Raw genomic sequence first — 13,274 nt, 5'->3', positions numbered from 1 at the left:
ATGCATATGGGAGGATGGAGACTCCACATTTTAATTAAAAATAGCAATAATAGGCTGGGTGTAGTGCAATCCCAGCACTCTGGCAGGCCAAGACAGGTAGATCACCTGAGGTCAGGAGTTCAAGACCAGCCTGGCTAATATGGTGAAACCCCGTCTCTACTAAAAATACAAAAGTTAGCCAGGTGTGGTGGCAGATGCCTGTAATCCCAGCTACTCGGGTGGCTGAGGCAGAAGAATCGTTTGAACCCAGGAGGCTGCAGTGAGCTGAGATCATGCCACTGCACTCCAGCCTGGGTGACAAAGCAAGACTCCATCTCAAATATATACACACACACACACACATATATATATGCACACACACACATATATATACACACACATATATACACACACACATATATATAGCAATAATAAAACGAAGTTCATGAAAGATTAAAAGCCACACTGGAATTGTCTGGTAATCCCACAAAGAAATAAAAACATGTTTAAATTTACAAAGACAAAAGATCCTTATCCTTCTATTTTCCTTACTTTATTATGATATTTTTGGTTGGTGGCCTCTTACTGGTAGCAAGCTATCTCCTCTATAAAAATTCCGTCTAACTGCATTATCCAAATCCCTCTGAAGAGTCACCTCCAGCCACTCAGTTTTCACCTCTAAATAACTGATCTCACTAGTTCAGTAAAGTTGGCCACATCAACTTCAGATAGCAACACCTTCCTCCAATTCATCTTCCCATCCACTGACCAAATTCATCTTTCCTTTGGCCCAGCAGAACCAAGAGCATGTATTAAAAAACCAGCCCATCCATCTTCTAGTTTACAAAACACGACATTTTCAAACTGTTTACTCATGTCCATGCCAACAATATTACTCAAACGTGGTGGAGTAAAAAAGCCACAGGGAATAGCATAGTTGGCCAAGAGCAGTATACGGGGATCTAAAATTACAGGGAAAATCATACAACATTCATTTTACTTAGTCCCAAATCTCTATCAGATGATGATGTTGAACAGAAAGACTGTGAAATTGGCAGGGAGAAAGGAAAAGTCATCTCAAAGTTTGGGACATGCCAGAGCAGCCTTACAGAGCAAAGGCAGGAGGAAACAGAGTAAGGTGCTGTGCCCTTGAAAAAGCTGTCACAATCAGCAGTGTCTGCTAGGCAAGGAAAAGTACAAAGACAAAATGCAGGAAAGAAAAGCAAGTGGAAATTATTGCCAAAAGGTGAGAGTAAACAAAGAAAAGAGAAAGCATTCTTTCTATAGTATTTAGAGGACAGCATTAGCAACACAGCAAAATCAGAGATGCTAGTTCAACTCAATTCTATTCTATTCCTAGGTAGCATTTGTACTGTGGCACTTGTACTGTGGCAAAGCAAGGGACCTGCTTCCCAGGAGCTCAACACTGATGAGGGGACAGATGCCTCTTCCACCTGGCTCAGCCATACCCAGAGCCAACTAAGAGTGAAATCAGAGTGCTTAGGGAGCATCAAACAGAGTCTGCTTAGAGAGCACCAAACAGGATCAGCCCCCAAGGATCTTAGAAGAGGGACATGGAAGAAGCAGTGGTGCCCAGGAGGAAGTGGTCCTGAGCAGACAAATGAAAGGTGCTGAGAGCTCATTTTTGTCAACTACTGTGCAGGGGCCCTGCTCTCTATGCACTTTTAATGTATTACCTAATGCAGCCCCCTAGCAAGCCCCTGGATGATTACAGAGACCATCACTATTCCTATTTTGTGAATGGAGTTAACTTAGCCCTGCTCCAGGTCTCAAGCTTGACTGTCCAAGGTCACACAGTGAGGAAGTATTAAGGTCAATTAGGAGCTCCGTATTCTAACTCCAAAGACTGAACTTCCAACCACTGAGCCATACTGCCTCTCATTCAAAGCCAAACTGAGACCGAGTAAGGGAAGGAATAGGAGAAAGGCAACAAAAGCAGGTAAGATAGAAGGGAGAGGAGGGAAGAAAGCAGTGGCACTTCCTTCTTATAACCACACAGTTTGGGGTCTCGATGGCAATGTATACACAGAATTTCAGTATCTAATGGACTGTCTCTACATGATGTGCTCAATCTGTAACAGGCAGGGAAAATTAATAGACACATATCAGTATATACATATACAGGCAGACCTCATTTTATGTTGCTTCACTTTACCGCACTTCGCAAACACTGTGTTTCTTACAAATGGAGGGTTTGTAACAACCTTGCATGCAACAAGTCTACTGGCAACATTTTCCCCACAGCAAATGCTCACTTTCTGTCTCGGTGTCACATTCTGGAAATTCTCATAATATTTCACACTTTTTCATTATTAATGTATCTGTTATGGTGATATGTGATCAGTGATCTTTCATGTTACCATTGTAATTGTTTTGGGGCACCACAAGTCGTACCCAATATAAGACAGAAAACTTAATTGAGAAATGTTGTGTGTGTTCTGACTGCTCTACTAACCAGCTGTTTCCTTATCTCTCTCCCTTTCCCAGGGCTTCCCTATTCCCTGAGACACAACAATATTGAAGTCAGGCTAATTAATAACCCTACAATGGCCTCTAAAGGCTCAAGTGAAAGGAAGACTCACAAATCTCTCACTGTAAATCAAAAGCTAAGTGAGGAAGGCATGTAGAAAGCCAAGACAGGTCAAGAGCTAGACCTCTTACACCAGTTAGCCAAGTTGTGACTGCAAAGAAAAAGTTATTGAAGAAAACTGAGAAGTCAATGCCTGGCCTCAATGTTTCAAAGGATGGGCTGACTGACTCTCCTTTTAGGGGCTAATGCAGCTGGTGACTTTAAGTTGAAGCCAGCGCTAATTTACCATTCTAAAAATCTCAGGGCCCTTAAGAATTATGCTAAATCTGCTTTGCCTGTGCTCTGTAAATGGAACAACAAAGACTGGATAACAGTCCATGTGTTTACAGCATGGTTAACTGAATGTTTTAACCCCACTGTTGAGACCTATTGCTCAGAAAAGGTTCTTTTCAAAATATTACTCCTCACTGACTATGCACCTGGTCACCTGTAAGCTGTGATGGAGATGTACATGGAGATTAATGTTATTTTCATGCCTGCTAAAACATCATCCATTCTGTAGTCCATGGGTCAAAGAGTAATTTCAACTTCAAGTCTTCTTATTTGAGAAATACATTTCATAAGGCTATAGCTGTCATAGATAGTGATTCGTCTGATGGATTTGGGCAAAGTAAATTGAAAACCTTCTGGAAAGGATTCACTGTTCTAGATGCCATTAAGAACATTCATGATTTATGGGAGGAGATTAAAGTATCCACATTAACAGGAGTTTGGAAGAAGCTGATTCCAACCCCAATGGATGACCTGGAGAAGTTCAAGACTTCATTGGACGAAGTCACTGGAGAGGTAGTGGAAATAGCAAGAGAATTAAACATGGAGCCTGAAGATGGGACTGAATTGCTGCAATCTTATGTTTGAACTTGAACAGATGAGGAGCTGCTTCTTATAAATGAGCAAAGAAGGTGGTTTCTTGAGATGGAATCTAACACTGGTGAAGATGCTGTGAGCATTGTTCAAATGACAACAAAGAATTTACAATTTTATATAAACAGATGATAAGGCAGCAGCAGGGTTTGAGAAGACTGACTCCAATTTTGAAAGAAGTTCTACAGTGGGTCAAATGCTATGAAACAGCACTGTATGCTACAGAGAAAGCTGTCATGAAAGGAAGAGTCAATTAGTGCAGCAAACTTCCATTATTTTCTTATTTTAAAGAAAGTGCCACAGCCACCCCAACTTTCAGCAACCATCTGTATCAAGGCAAGACCTCCCACTAGCAAAAAGATGATGCCTCACTCAAGGCTCACATGATCTTTCCATTTTTTAGTAATAAAATATTTTTAATTAAGGTATACACTTGTCTTTTTAGACATAATGCTATTATTATACACTTAATAGTCTACAATATAGTATAAACATGACTTTTACATGCATTGGGAAACCAAAAAATTTGTGTGACTCACTTTATTGAGATATTTGCTGGAACTGAACCCTCCATATCTGAGGTATGCTTGCAAATACAGCCCTGATGTATTTTTCCATAAGTACCAAAACAACCAATTTGTGTCACACCAACAAATTATGTAATATTTTCTCTCATTAAGAAAGCAGGAAACCATTAGTAAAACATGCATTTGGAGAAAGATAAGACCAGTTTCTCCTTTATGCATAAATCATTGTACTTAACTACCACATCATGGAGCTTTTAAAAACATGACCCTGATGGGCAGCTTCTATGTTTGTGTGTACTTTAAAAATTTTGTAACTAAAAAAAAAAAATTTTAGTGGAAAAAAACACCCAAGTGTTCCAAAGCATTTAAATCTTTTTTAAAAGGCACTCTATGTAATCACTGATGCAGCAACAATTTTGCAAATTTCCAGCTCTCGCAAAAGTATACATATATATATTAAACATTCAACTAATTAAAGAAAAGCTGGATGTAAAAACCGCATGTGTGGCAATCTTTGACTGTACATACGTTCTTCAAATCCAAGCTATCCCAATGTTTAGAGGGTTCCTGCCTTGAGAGGTTTCTCTAAATTGTTAAGCGTTGAGGTTGGCCTTTAAATTCCCACATAAAGGGTCATAAATATTGCCCAGGATTGAGTTCCTTCTGGATCAGTTTCTCAAACTGTGGGCCACCTCCATCAGCATAACTTGGGATGCTTGTTAAAAACCTCCAAAGATTTTGATTCAATTTGTTGAATTCAACAAGTTTTAACATTTTTAACAAACCCTTCCAGTGGTCCCGCTGGACATTCACGTGTAAGAAACACTAATCTAGAATCTCTTTAAAAGAGCCCCAGTAAAAATGGCCAGAGGCATCACCAAAATTACCTGTGGCCAATTCCTCATCTCTCCTATCACCCCCTGGAGCAGCCAGAGCTGCTGCAATAGAAAAGTAACCAAATTAGATTCACAGTCACAGACTGTTCGGCAGGGGCCCAGTCAAAGTCCCGCCCACCCATCCTTGGGTCAGCTGCTAGCGTTCCCAAGTGCCCCCAGAATGAGCCAACTCTCAATAGCCATCTCTCCAGCCTATGCACAAGGCATCCATGGGCTTACATCATGAGTTGAATTGTACTCCCCCTACAAAAACAAAAAAAAAGTGTTGAAGTCCTAACCCCAAGTACCTCAGAATGTGACCACCTTTGGAGACAGGTTCTTTACAGAGGTAATCAAGTCAAAATGAGATCATTGCGGGGGGTGGGGGGTAATCCAATGTGACTGATGTCCTTATAAAAAGGGGAAATTTGGACACAGACACACACAGAAGACAATGTATAAAGACACAGGGAAGAGACGGCCATCTACAGACCAAGGAGAGACGCCTAGAACTGCCTTCAGAAGGAAGCAACCCCATCAACACCTTGACATTGGATTTCTGGACTGTAGAACTGTGAGACAACACATTTCTATTGTTCTAAGTCACTCAGCTTGTGGAACTTGTTACAGAAGCCCGAGAAAATTCACATAGCTTGGAAAATCAAGAAGTGAAGTTAGGCAGTGGAAGCCAATCCAGATGACTGAGGGCTGTCAGGACAGTTTTCAGACCAAGACCTCAAGAAAGAATGTCACAGCACTGGATGTCCAGGAATCCCAGGGCAGTAGGAAGAGCTACAAGATCTGCAGTGGCATCTGAGCACTGCCCCACTGTTGGGAATAGGGGTAATAAAGCATACCTGCCTCAATGACACCCACAGGGTGTCAAGATCAAGAAAACGCTCTCTGTAAGCTCCACAGCACCCACACAAGTTACCCCCACCCCATCGGCAGCTCCTCTCTGCCAGACCTGATCTTGGTCTATATTAAAAGGGGGGTGACATAACCCTCGCACTCCAAGTCACCTCTATTCATTGCTAGGAAGGACTGGGAAGCAAAATCTGCACTTTAGGAAAATTTAATTTGAGCTCTCGAACATGTTTGGGTATGTCTGAAATATCCAAGACAACAAATAACAGGGTCAGAAACAGCAAAACCCTGTGGTTGTCAAAGGTCCTTTCAACAAGTTGGGCTTCCCAAAGGTCAAGGGTTCACTAGGCAGCAAAAACTCCGATAAAGCAGAGCAGGCAGGGAGCGGGCGGTGTGCTCAGCAGGCCCACGGGCTGGAGGAGGGCTGCATCATGAAGGTTTAAGCACTATTACAATGTAGAATTTATGGTTCCTAAATGTTTATTTTAACTCGCCTTGAGAACACATACTTGACCCAGTGTGAACTTGACCTGTGGGTTCCTCTCTCTTTACCAAGGTTGTCTGTGCCACATAACAAGATTCTCCAGCTGACCCTCCCACATGGGGGCTGGGGTGGCCCTACTAGCAGTTGCCATGGTAAACCTCACTGCAGATCTATTGGCAAAGCAGCTGTCAATGGCCATAGCAGGCACACAAAAAAATATATAATCACTCTGGGCTCGACTCCCAAGTTTGGCAAGCATGATGCCAAGTCAAGAGGGATGGGGGACAGTCTGAGAGAGTTCTCTAGGTCACCTGAACTCCAGCCACATCACACCCTCCTGGAGGATGCCATCCACCACTGCGTCTCTGAGCACCAAGGGTACATGTGACTCTGTCTCCTTTGCATATAATTTAAGGAAAATGTCTAGAGTTGGGTTTTCCCCCCAAAGAGGCATGGGCTGAATGCCAATGGAAAAGCAATGGAATATCGATTTTCTGTTTCTTGCTAAGGAGAGAACAAGTCATTTGATGTGCCATGAGTTAAGTGAGTAAAAACAGACCTGCACTCCCTATAGCTGGCTGTGTTTCTACTCTATTCATAGAACCTGGCACATGGTAAAACCTAAACAGTAAATGAAAGAACCATCCATGCGTGTATGGAAGGCCTGCAACGTGCCAGGCACCCGCTTTGGATTCATATCTGCCATCATCTCTTTTCTCTCTACCCCATAACCCTGCCAGCCCAGCCTCACTCTCCTCTCTTTCATTCTTTTGTATTGCCTATTCCCATGTCCAGTTTTCTCATTAAAGCTGAGCCTACCGGCAATGTCTCTGTCTGGCCTGCACTTACCCTGAGATGCGGGCGAAAACACTGGAAGAACCAATGAGGGCATGAGGGGAGGTTCAGTTTGGGCACAGGAAAAAAAAAAAAAAAAACTACAAAAATCATAGGACGCAAAAATGTTACACATCAGGGGTTTAATGCCCCACTTGGAAGACAAAGTCCCTAACTCACAAAACCTTCCTTTAAATGTTAATTCCTTGGAAAGAGCACAAATGTGGTCCATCTCTCCATCTCTTTCGTTCAAAACAGGTAACACTACCAAGCGTCATCCAGTATTAACTAAAATGACACATCCCACACTATAATTTCAATTCCTAGGGATCCACACACAAAGGGTGTCTGGAAAAGCAACATTAACATGCAACCAGGCGTCTCTACATAGTGACTCGGTGGCTAAAGTACGGAGGACTACCTTGGTGAGTGCACGAATCTATTCTTTGCCCCTGTGTGGGTCTGCCGCTTGCTTGTTCACATCTCTCTGATTTGCAATTTAAGGTTCACTAAGTCTTTAGTCTTCAGAAGCATTTGATCATGGTCCATTTAAATTAGGTTTCAATCAACTAAAAACAATCCAGACTTGCTCAAAGGGATACCTTATTTTCTTCACTGGATTAGGCAAATACTGAACAACGTGAACACTTCCAATCGCTTAAACAGAAATTTTTTTTGCATCAATTGGACATGACCTACATAAACTCAAATTCTTCATTATCTTCAATGTGTAATGACAATTAGAAGACATCCTGGGTTATACATTTAAATGTACATGCACATTTTATGACGACTATTATAAGGGGGAACTTCATGTGGGCATATCATTGGTTTTTGTATTCTTATGTGTAATAAACCATACCCAAGTGTAATTGTTCAATCTCAGCATAATAAGGAGGTGAGAGAAAGAAACCACAAACAGAAGAAAACCAAGTCATCGATAAAGTAGACAGAATTTACTTGGCTTGATCCAACACTAATCTCTAATATTAATCTTTCTGGTTTCATCAAGGCTTTCATACCCATTTTTTTCATCTTGATACGTGTAACCATCCTACAAAGAAGGTAAGGTTTTAGCACAGGCATTTCTGAATGGGAAAATATAAGCCAGACAGATCAAGTGAATTCCCGGAGGCCACATAGCCAGTGAGGGTTTCAGCATTTGAATTCAGGTCTTCTGGCCCCAAAGCCAGGAGTCTTTCCTGGCATCACACTACTCAGCCATGGACACAAGGTTTACAGCATCAGCAGTAGCCCCAGTGGTCCCATGTGAAGGTAGAAGGCTCTCTCAGCTCTCCGGATCTCCCAGACACATGCAAAGTAAGTCCCCTATTTTAAATATCCATCTCAGAGATACATTATTTTGGATTGCATGCTGACCTACCCCAGCATGCCTTTTAAAAACACAATTATTTCTGAAGAAAGCTGTGAATTAAGTTTCTAGCATTTGTACCTAAATTCATTTGTTAAACTGGGAAGTACAGGAAGGCTAATCTTCTGAACGCTGAGAACCACAGAAAAGGAAAGTGACGTCACATAGATCCTGGTGTTGTCCAAGGGCTACCTCCTAGAAGCTGGTAGGAAAACTTAAGCCAAACGCTAGAAGCATTGGTTGTAGGTACCGTAAGATTAAACCAACACAGCAACTTCCTCTAGAGCCCTGTAAGTAACTTCAACGCTGATTTTTCTGATCAGCAGTCTTCTGTGATCTCTCTCTGGTTTACCAGCGGGCAAACCCAGCTAAACCTAGGCACACACACGTCTTTGCCTCTCTTGCCTGGAGAAGCTGGAAGCCATGAGGTGATTCCCCGAGACCTGGAGCATCTTGGGATCTTCTAGGACATCTTTGGATCCCTGAATCCCCAGGCAACCTGAAAATGGGGGCCTATCCTCTTTTCAGAGAGGGCACTCAACTGCATCATTTGCCAAGCAAACTTATTAAAGCCTTAGAGCATTCTCTCCAACAGGCATCAAGGAGCTTCTGTCTATCTGTAAAATCTTGCTCTGAATTCTTTTCTTTTCTTGAGATGGAGTCTCTGCACCGCCCAGCACAATCTCTGCTCACTGCAACCTCCCCGACCCAGGTACAGGCAATTCTCTTGACTCAGACTCCTGAGTAGCTAGGATTACAGGCATGCGCCACCATGCCTGGGTAATACTCTTTTTTTTTTTTTTTTTTGAGACAGAGTCATTGTCACCCAGGCTGGAGTGCAGTAGAGCGATCTCAGCTCACTGCAACCTTCACCTCCTGGGTTCAAGCGATTCTTCTGCCTCAGCCTCCCCAGTAGCTGGGATTACAGGCACGCACCACCACACCCAGCTAATTTTTTTGTATTTTTAGTAGAGATGGGGTTTTGCCATGTTGCCCAGGTTCATCTCTAACTCCTCAAGTGATCCACCCGCCTCAGCCTCCCAAGGTGCTGGGATTACAGACGTGAGCCACTGCACCAGGTCTACTGGCTAATTTTTTAGTGGAGACAGGGTTTCACCATGTTGGCCAGGCTGGTCTCCAACTTCTGACCTCAAGTGATCTGCCTGCCTCGGCCTCCCAAAGTGCTGGGATTACAGGCGTGAGTCACTGCACCAGTATAAAGATTAAATGTATTTTTAATCTTTACACAGCAATATCCCATTGCATTGGTGCTGTAACGGATGAGTTATCTCCATGTTACAGGCAAACCATACCATATCAGGTTTTGGACAGAATGAGTTACTGAGGGGAGGGGAGGGCATGGCATTTGGCCTGAGCAATGCTAAATTCTAAACAAATGCTAATACATTTCTGACAAGTATAATTTAAGAACTTAAAAAGTGAAAAATTATGACTTAATCTAAAATGCCTAGAACCCTGAGCGTTTCTGATCTAGTGGTTTGAATTTGATAGTCAGAAGGCTGTTCATGTCTGTAATTACTGCTTGATCATAAGACATTATAAAACCTGTGGACATTCACCTTTTTACAAAAGTAAGGCCATTATGCCAAAGCCCTTCTGTTTCCTTCAGGATGGAAGACATTTTTCAACAAACAAGGTCACTAGATTGACTGTATCCGAAATTTTTTAAATTCATCCACCTGTATTTCAAAATCCAAGCATCAGAAATTTTGAACAATTCCAATCCACATAGGAATGCCTCGGTCTCTATGCAAAGAACAACTAAGAATGCTTCACTTTTTCTGAGGGGGAAGGTAAGACTCCTTTATGTCCAATGAGCACCCAATAGCATCAATTCGTCAAGAAGAGCCTCAGAATACATTTAACCTGATCCTTAACTTCACAATGCATAGGAGAAAAATTTTCCAGTGTTCTCAAATCTATATGCATCATTAACACATTTTTTTAAAACACTGCTGGGCATGCATGTGAACTGCAGAAGCACTGCAGAGAACCCCACCTATCAGTTCTGAAGAGCAGCAGAGAAGCACACTCTAGAAAACCATCAGGCCTCAAGGATGAAGGATTCTGGTTGCTGTTTTCAGGAAACTATAAAAACTATTGCTGTTTTACTCCAGAACAGGGCCCTCTACTCCCCAATCCCCTCCCGCCATCACCGTAAAAAATGTCTTTCATTTGTTCGTATCATGTTCAAATTAATTACATTGGTTCTGCCATATGGCATATCCTCAAATGGAAATTTTTTCCTAGCTCCTGATTCACAGATGTGCCAGAGTGATGAATATCTCTGTTGAGTTCAGAGAAATCTTGAATGCAATGCATTGCTGCTGGCATTGATACTAACACTACCCTGACCCAGCCCTTCCTAGGTGGTAATGAAGCCTGCAGGTAATGGATGGATTGTATTTCAGACTTCAACTTCCCCCGAGCCCTTTCAAGTGGCCCTTGCGAGATGCCCCCATGTGGACACCCCCCCACCCTTTGCCTACTGTGCAGGACCACTGTGAACATGGCAACTTACGTTTGGTGCACCTCTGGGAGCCAGGGGCCTTACTCCAGCCATGACAGCACCGCCCTCCACAGACATTGACCCTGAAACAAAGCAAGATCGCTGAGTCCAGCAGCAGAAAGACTCCCTTCCCAAGAACCCAAGCTTCCAGCATGTTCCAGAAAGGCCAGCCTCCAGCTTCTGCAACCCTTTGGATGAGACAGAGTCCTAACAGGTACCCTGGATGCCCAACCCAAAGCTGCCCAAGCAGAGGGGCAAGGCCCATACATATATCAGGGAATGCTGGGAGAACCAAAAAGCCTGCATAACCTAGGGCTATACAAGAAGAGAGGACAAGGGCCCAACAAATGGTTTTCTTACCCCCAAATTACAGTAGCGCCAAATTTATTTTTTCTATTACCTGGGCCAACATTTTAAATTGGAAATGAGTTTCAGAGAGAACTGTCCAAAAAGGAGTGAGGTCACATGGCCTGGTATCACCCCTGAAAAAAAACATGCCAATTAAGCAAAACAAGTTTTCCCCTACACCCCAACCTGAGACGAATTGGGGGAAACAGGAGGCCCACGAAGAGAAGAGACTATGAGCGCCCAATAACAGAAACATTCCAACCAAAACTTTTATCAATACCAAGATACCCCACCACAGGAAAGCAGACTCCACAGGTGCGAGGAAGCCCAAGCCCATGATTTATCTGATACTGAAAAGTTCCAGGCCGCAGAACAGGAGCTGGATCTTTACGGATAGCCTGCCCTCGAAACATTTTTTTCATTAGCTAGACCAAAATTAAAACTCAGTTGCAGTTTAATTGATGCTGAGGGATTAAACTGTAGTGACCTCAAGTTTACGCCCATCTTCTAGGAGCAGTTGGGTTAACGCGCAGAAGGTTACGCCCCAGGCAGAAATGCCTTTTGTGTTTACCCGCAGCTCGGTAACAATGCACTCGGAGTTTCACGTCAGTAAAAGTCCCTGGGCTTCCCCGCACTCCGCTCTTCCCGCGGCGCTCAGCGCAGGCGGAGGCGGGGAGAGAAAGCCGACCCACCGCGCGCAACCGCCCCGGCCACCGCGGGCTCCGAGTGGCCCTGACCCCGCAGGTCCCTCAGCGGGCGGCGCGCGCAAAGCTGGCGGGCGGAAGGGGGTGTGGGCTTACCCCTGCAGCTGCTGCTTCTGGTGAACCTGCAGCCTGGAGCCCCCGCCGCTCTGGGTCTCCTGCGGCACCTTGGAGCGCACAACTTGCCTGCCTTGTTTGGCGAACGGGGCGGCTGCCGGGTGGCCGCCCGGCTTGGGGTGGAGCTGCCCGCCGGGGGCCGCGGGACGCGCCGGCTCTGGCGGCGGCGGCGATCTGAGCCCCTGCAGGGCCGCGCCGCCAGGCTTGCTCGTGCGCCGGGTCCTCTCCGTGGGGACCCCGGGGGAGGCGCGGCTGGGGGCGCCCGCAGCCGCCGAGCTGCGGCTGTACCTGGCGTTGAGCGCGACGTTGAAGGTCCGCGAACGCGGGGGCCCGCTCAGGGGCAAGGCGCCCGCTGCCAGGCCGGGGCCCGGGTGCACCACGTAGGTGATCCTCCGCACCCGGCCGTGCGCCGACGACGCGAGCAGTCCTGCCCAGAGCAGGAGCCCCCACCTGAGCCAGGCCCCCGCCATCGCGGGCCCCAGCCGGCGCGACCGGCCGCGCGCGGTCCGGCCCCCTCCCCGGGCCGTGCGGCTCGCCTTTCCCCGCGCGTTCAAGCTCCCCCCGAGAGCTGCGGAGAGCTCGGGAAAGGCGGGAGGAGGCTCTGCGGGCAGCTGAGCGGCCCCAGACCCCGGCCGATTGTGGCGAGGAGCAGGGAGCGGGCGTGGGGGTGGGGAGCGCGGAGCCTGGGGAGCAGGGAGCGGGGAGGGGCGAGGGGAGCGGGCCGTGCAAGGTGAGGGTCCGCGCGGCCGACCCGGGGTGCAGCGCGCGCCGCGGCGGGGCCCGGCGAGGGTGGCCGAGAGCGAGCGAGAGCGCGCGGGACACTCCGAGGCAGCCCCGGCGGCGAAGTCTTTTAAAAGTTTCTCTCCCGTGGCCCCTAGTGTCAGACCTGAGCAGCCAATCTCCGGCAGACGTGACGTCAGGCGGCAGATCCTAATTGGGGAAGGCGTGTGAGGAGCCCGAAGGCGCGCCGCCACCCTCCACATCCACAGGGGTTGCACCCGTGGGTCGCCGAGGTGGAGGTCCCCACGCCCCGGTCCTGTGTCCCGGGAGAGGACAAAGGGCTCAGCAAAGTTACTCAACGGTCCTGTCCTTGCAGAAGCCCCCTGCGTTTGATATTGTTTGGAAGCCCAGGCATTTTCTTATCCGTGTTTGCTGGGATACTTGC

General features: G+C 46.0%; 1 protein-coding gene across 9 annotated transcripts in view; it reads right to left on the bottom strand.

The window, feature by feature from the left end:
- Positions 1-12,726, bottom strand: part of LTBP1 (latent transforming growth factor beta binding protein 1) — a 444,191-nt gene extending 431,465 nt beyond the window's left edge. For all 9 annotated transcript variants that reach the window (XM_030921070.1, XM_030921073.1, XM_030921071.1 and 6 more), the window contains exons 1-2: positions 12,092-12,726; positions 10,956-11,026 (exon numbers count right to left, since the gene is read on the bottom strand). In XM_030921070.1, coding sequence (XP_030776930.1) covers positions 10,956-11,026; positions 12,092-12,579 — 559 coding nt within the window. In that variant the 5' untranslated portion in view covers positions 12,580-12,726. The remainder of the gene's footprint in view (positions 1-10,955; positions 11,027-12,091) is intronic.
- Between the last annotated feature and the right edge of the window lie 548 nt (positions 12,727-13,274).

Source organism: Rhinopithecus roxellana, chromosome 17 (assembly GCF_007565055.1).
Source record: "Rhinopithecus roxellana isolate Shanxi Qingling chromosome 17, ASM756505v1, whole genome shotgun sequence".
Taxonomy (NCBI): domain Eukaryota; kingdom Metazoa; phylum Chordata; class Mammalia; order Primates; family Cercopithecidae; genus Rhinopithecus; species Rhinopithecus roxellana.
The sequence above is the reverse complement of the archived record's forward strand: the minus strand, read 5'-3'. Positions and strand labels throughout refer to the sequence as shown.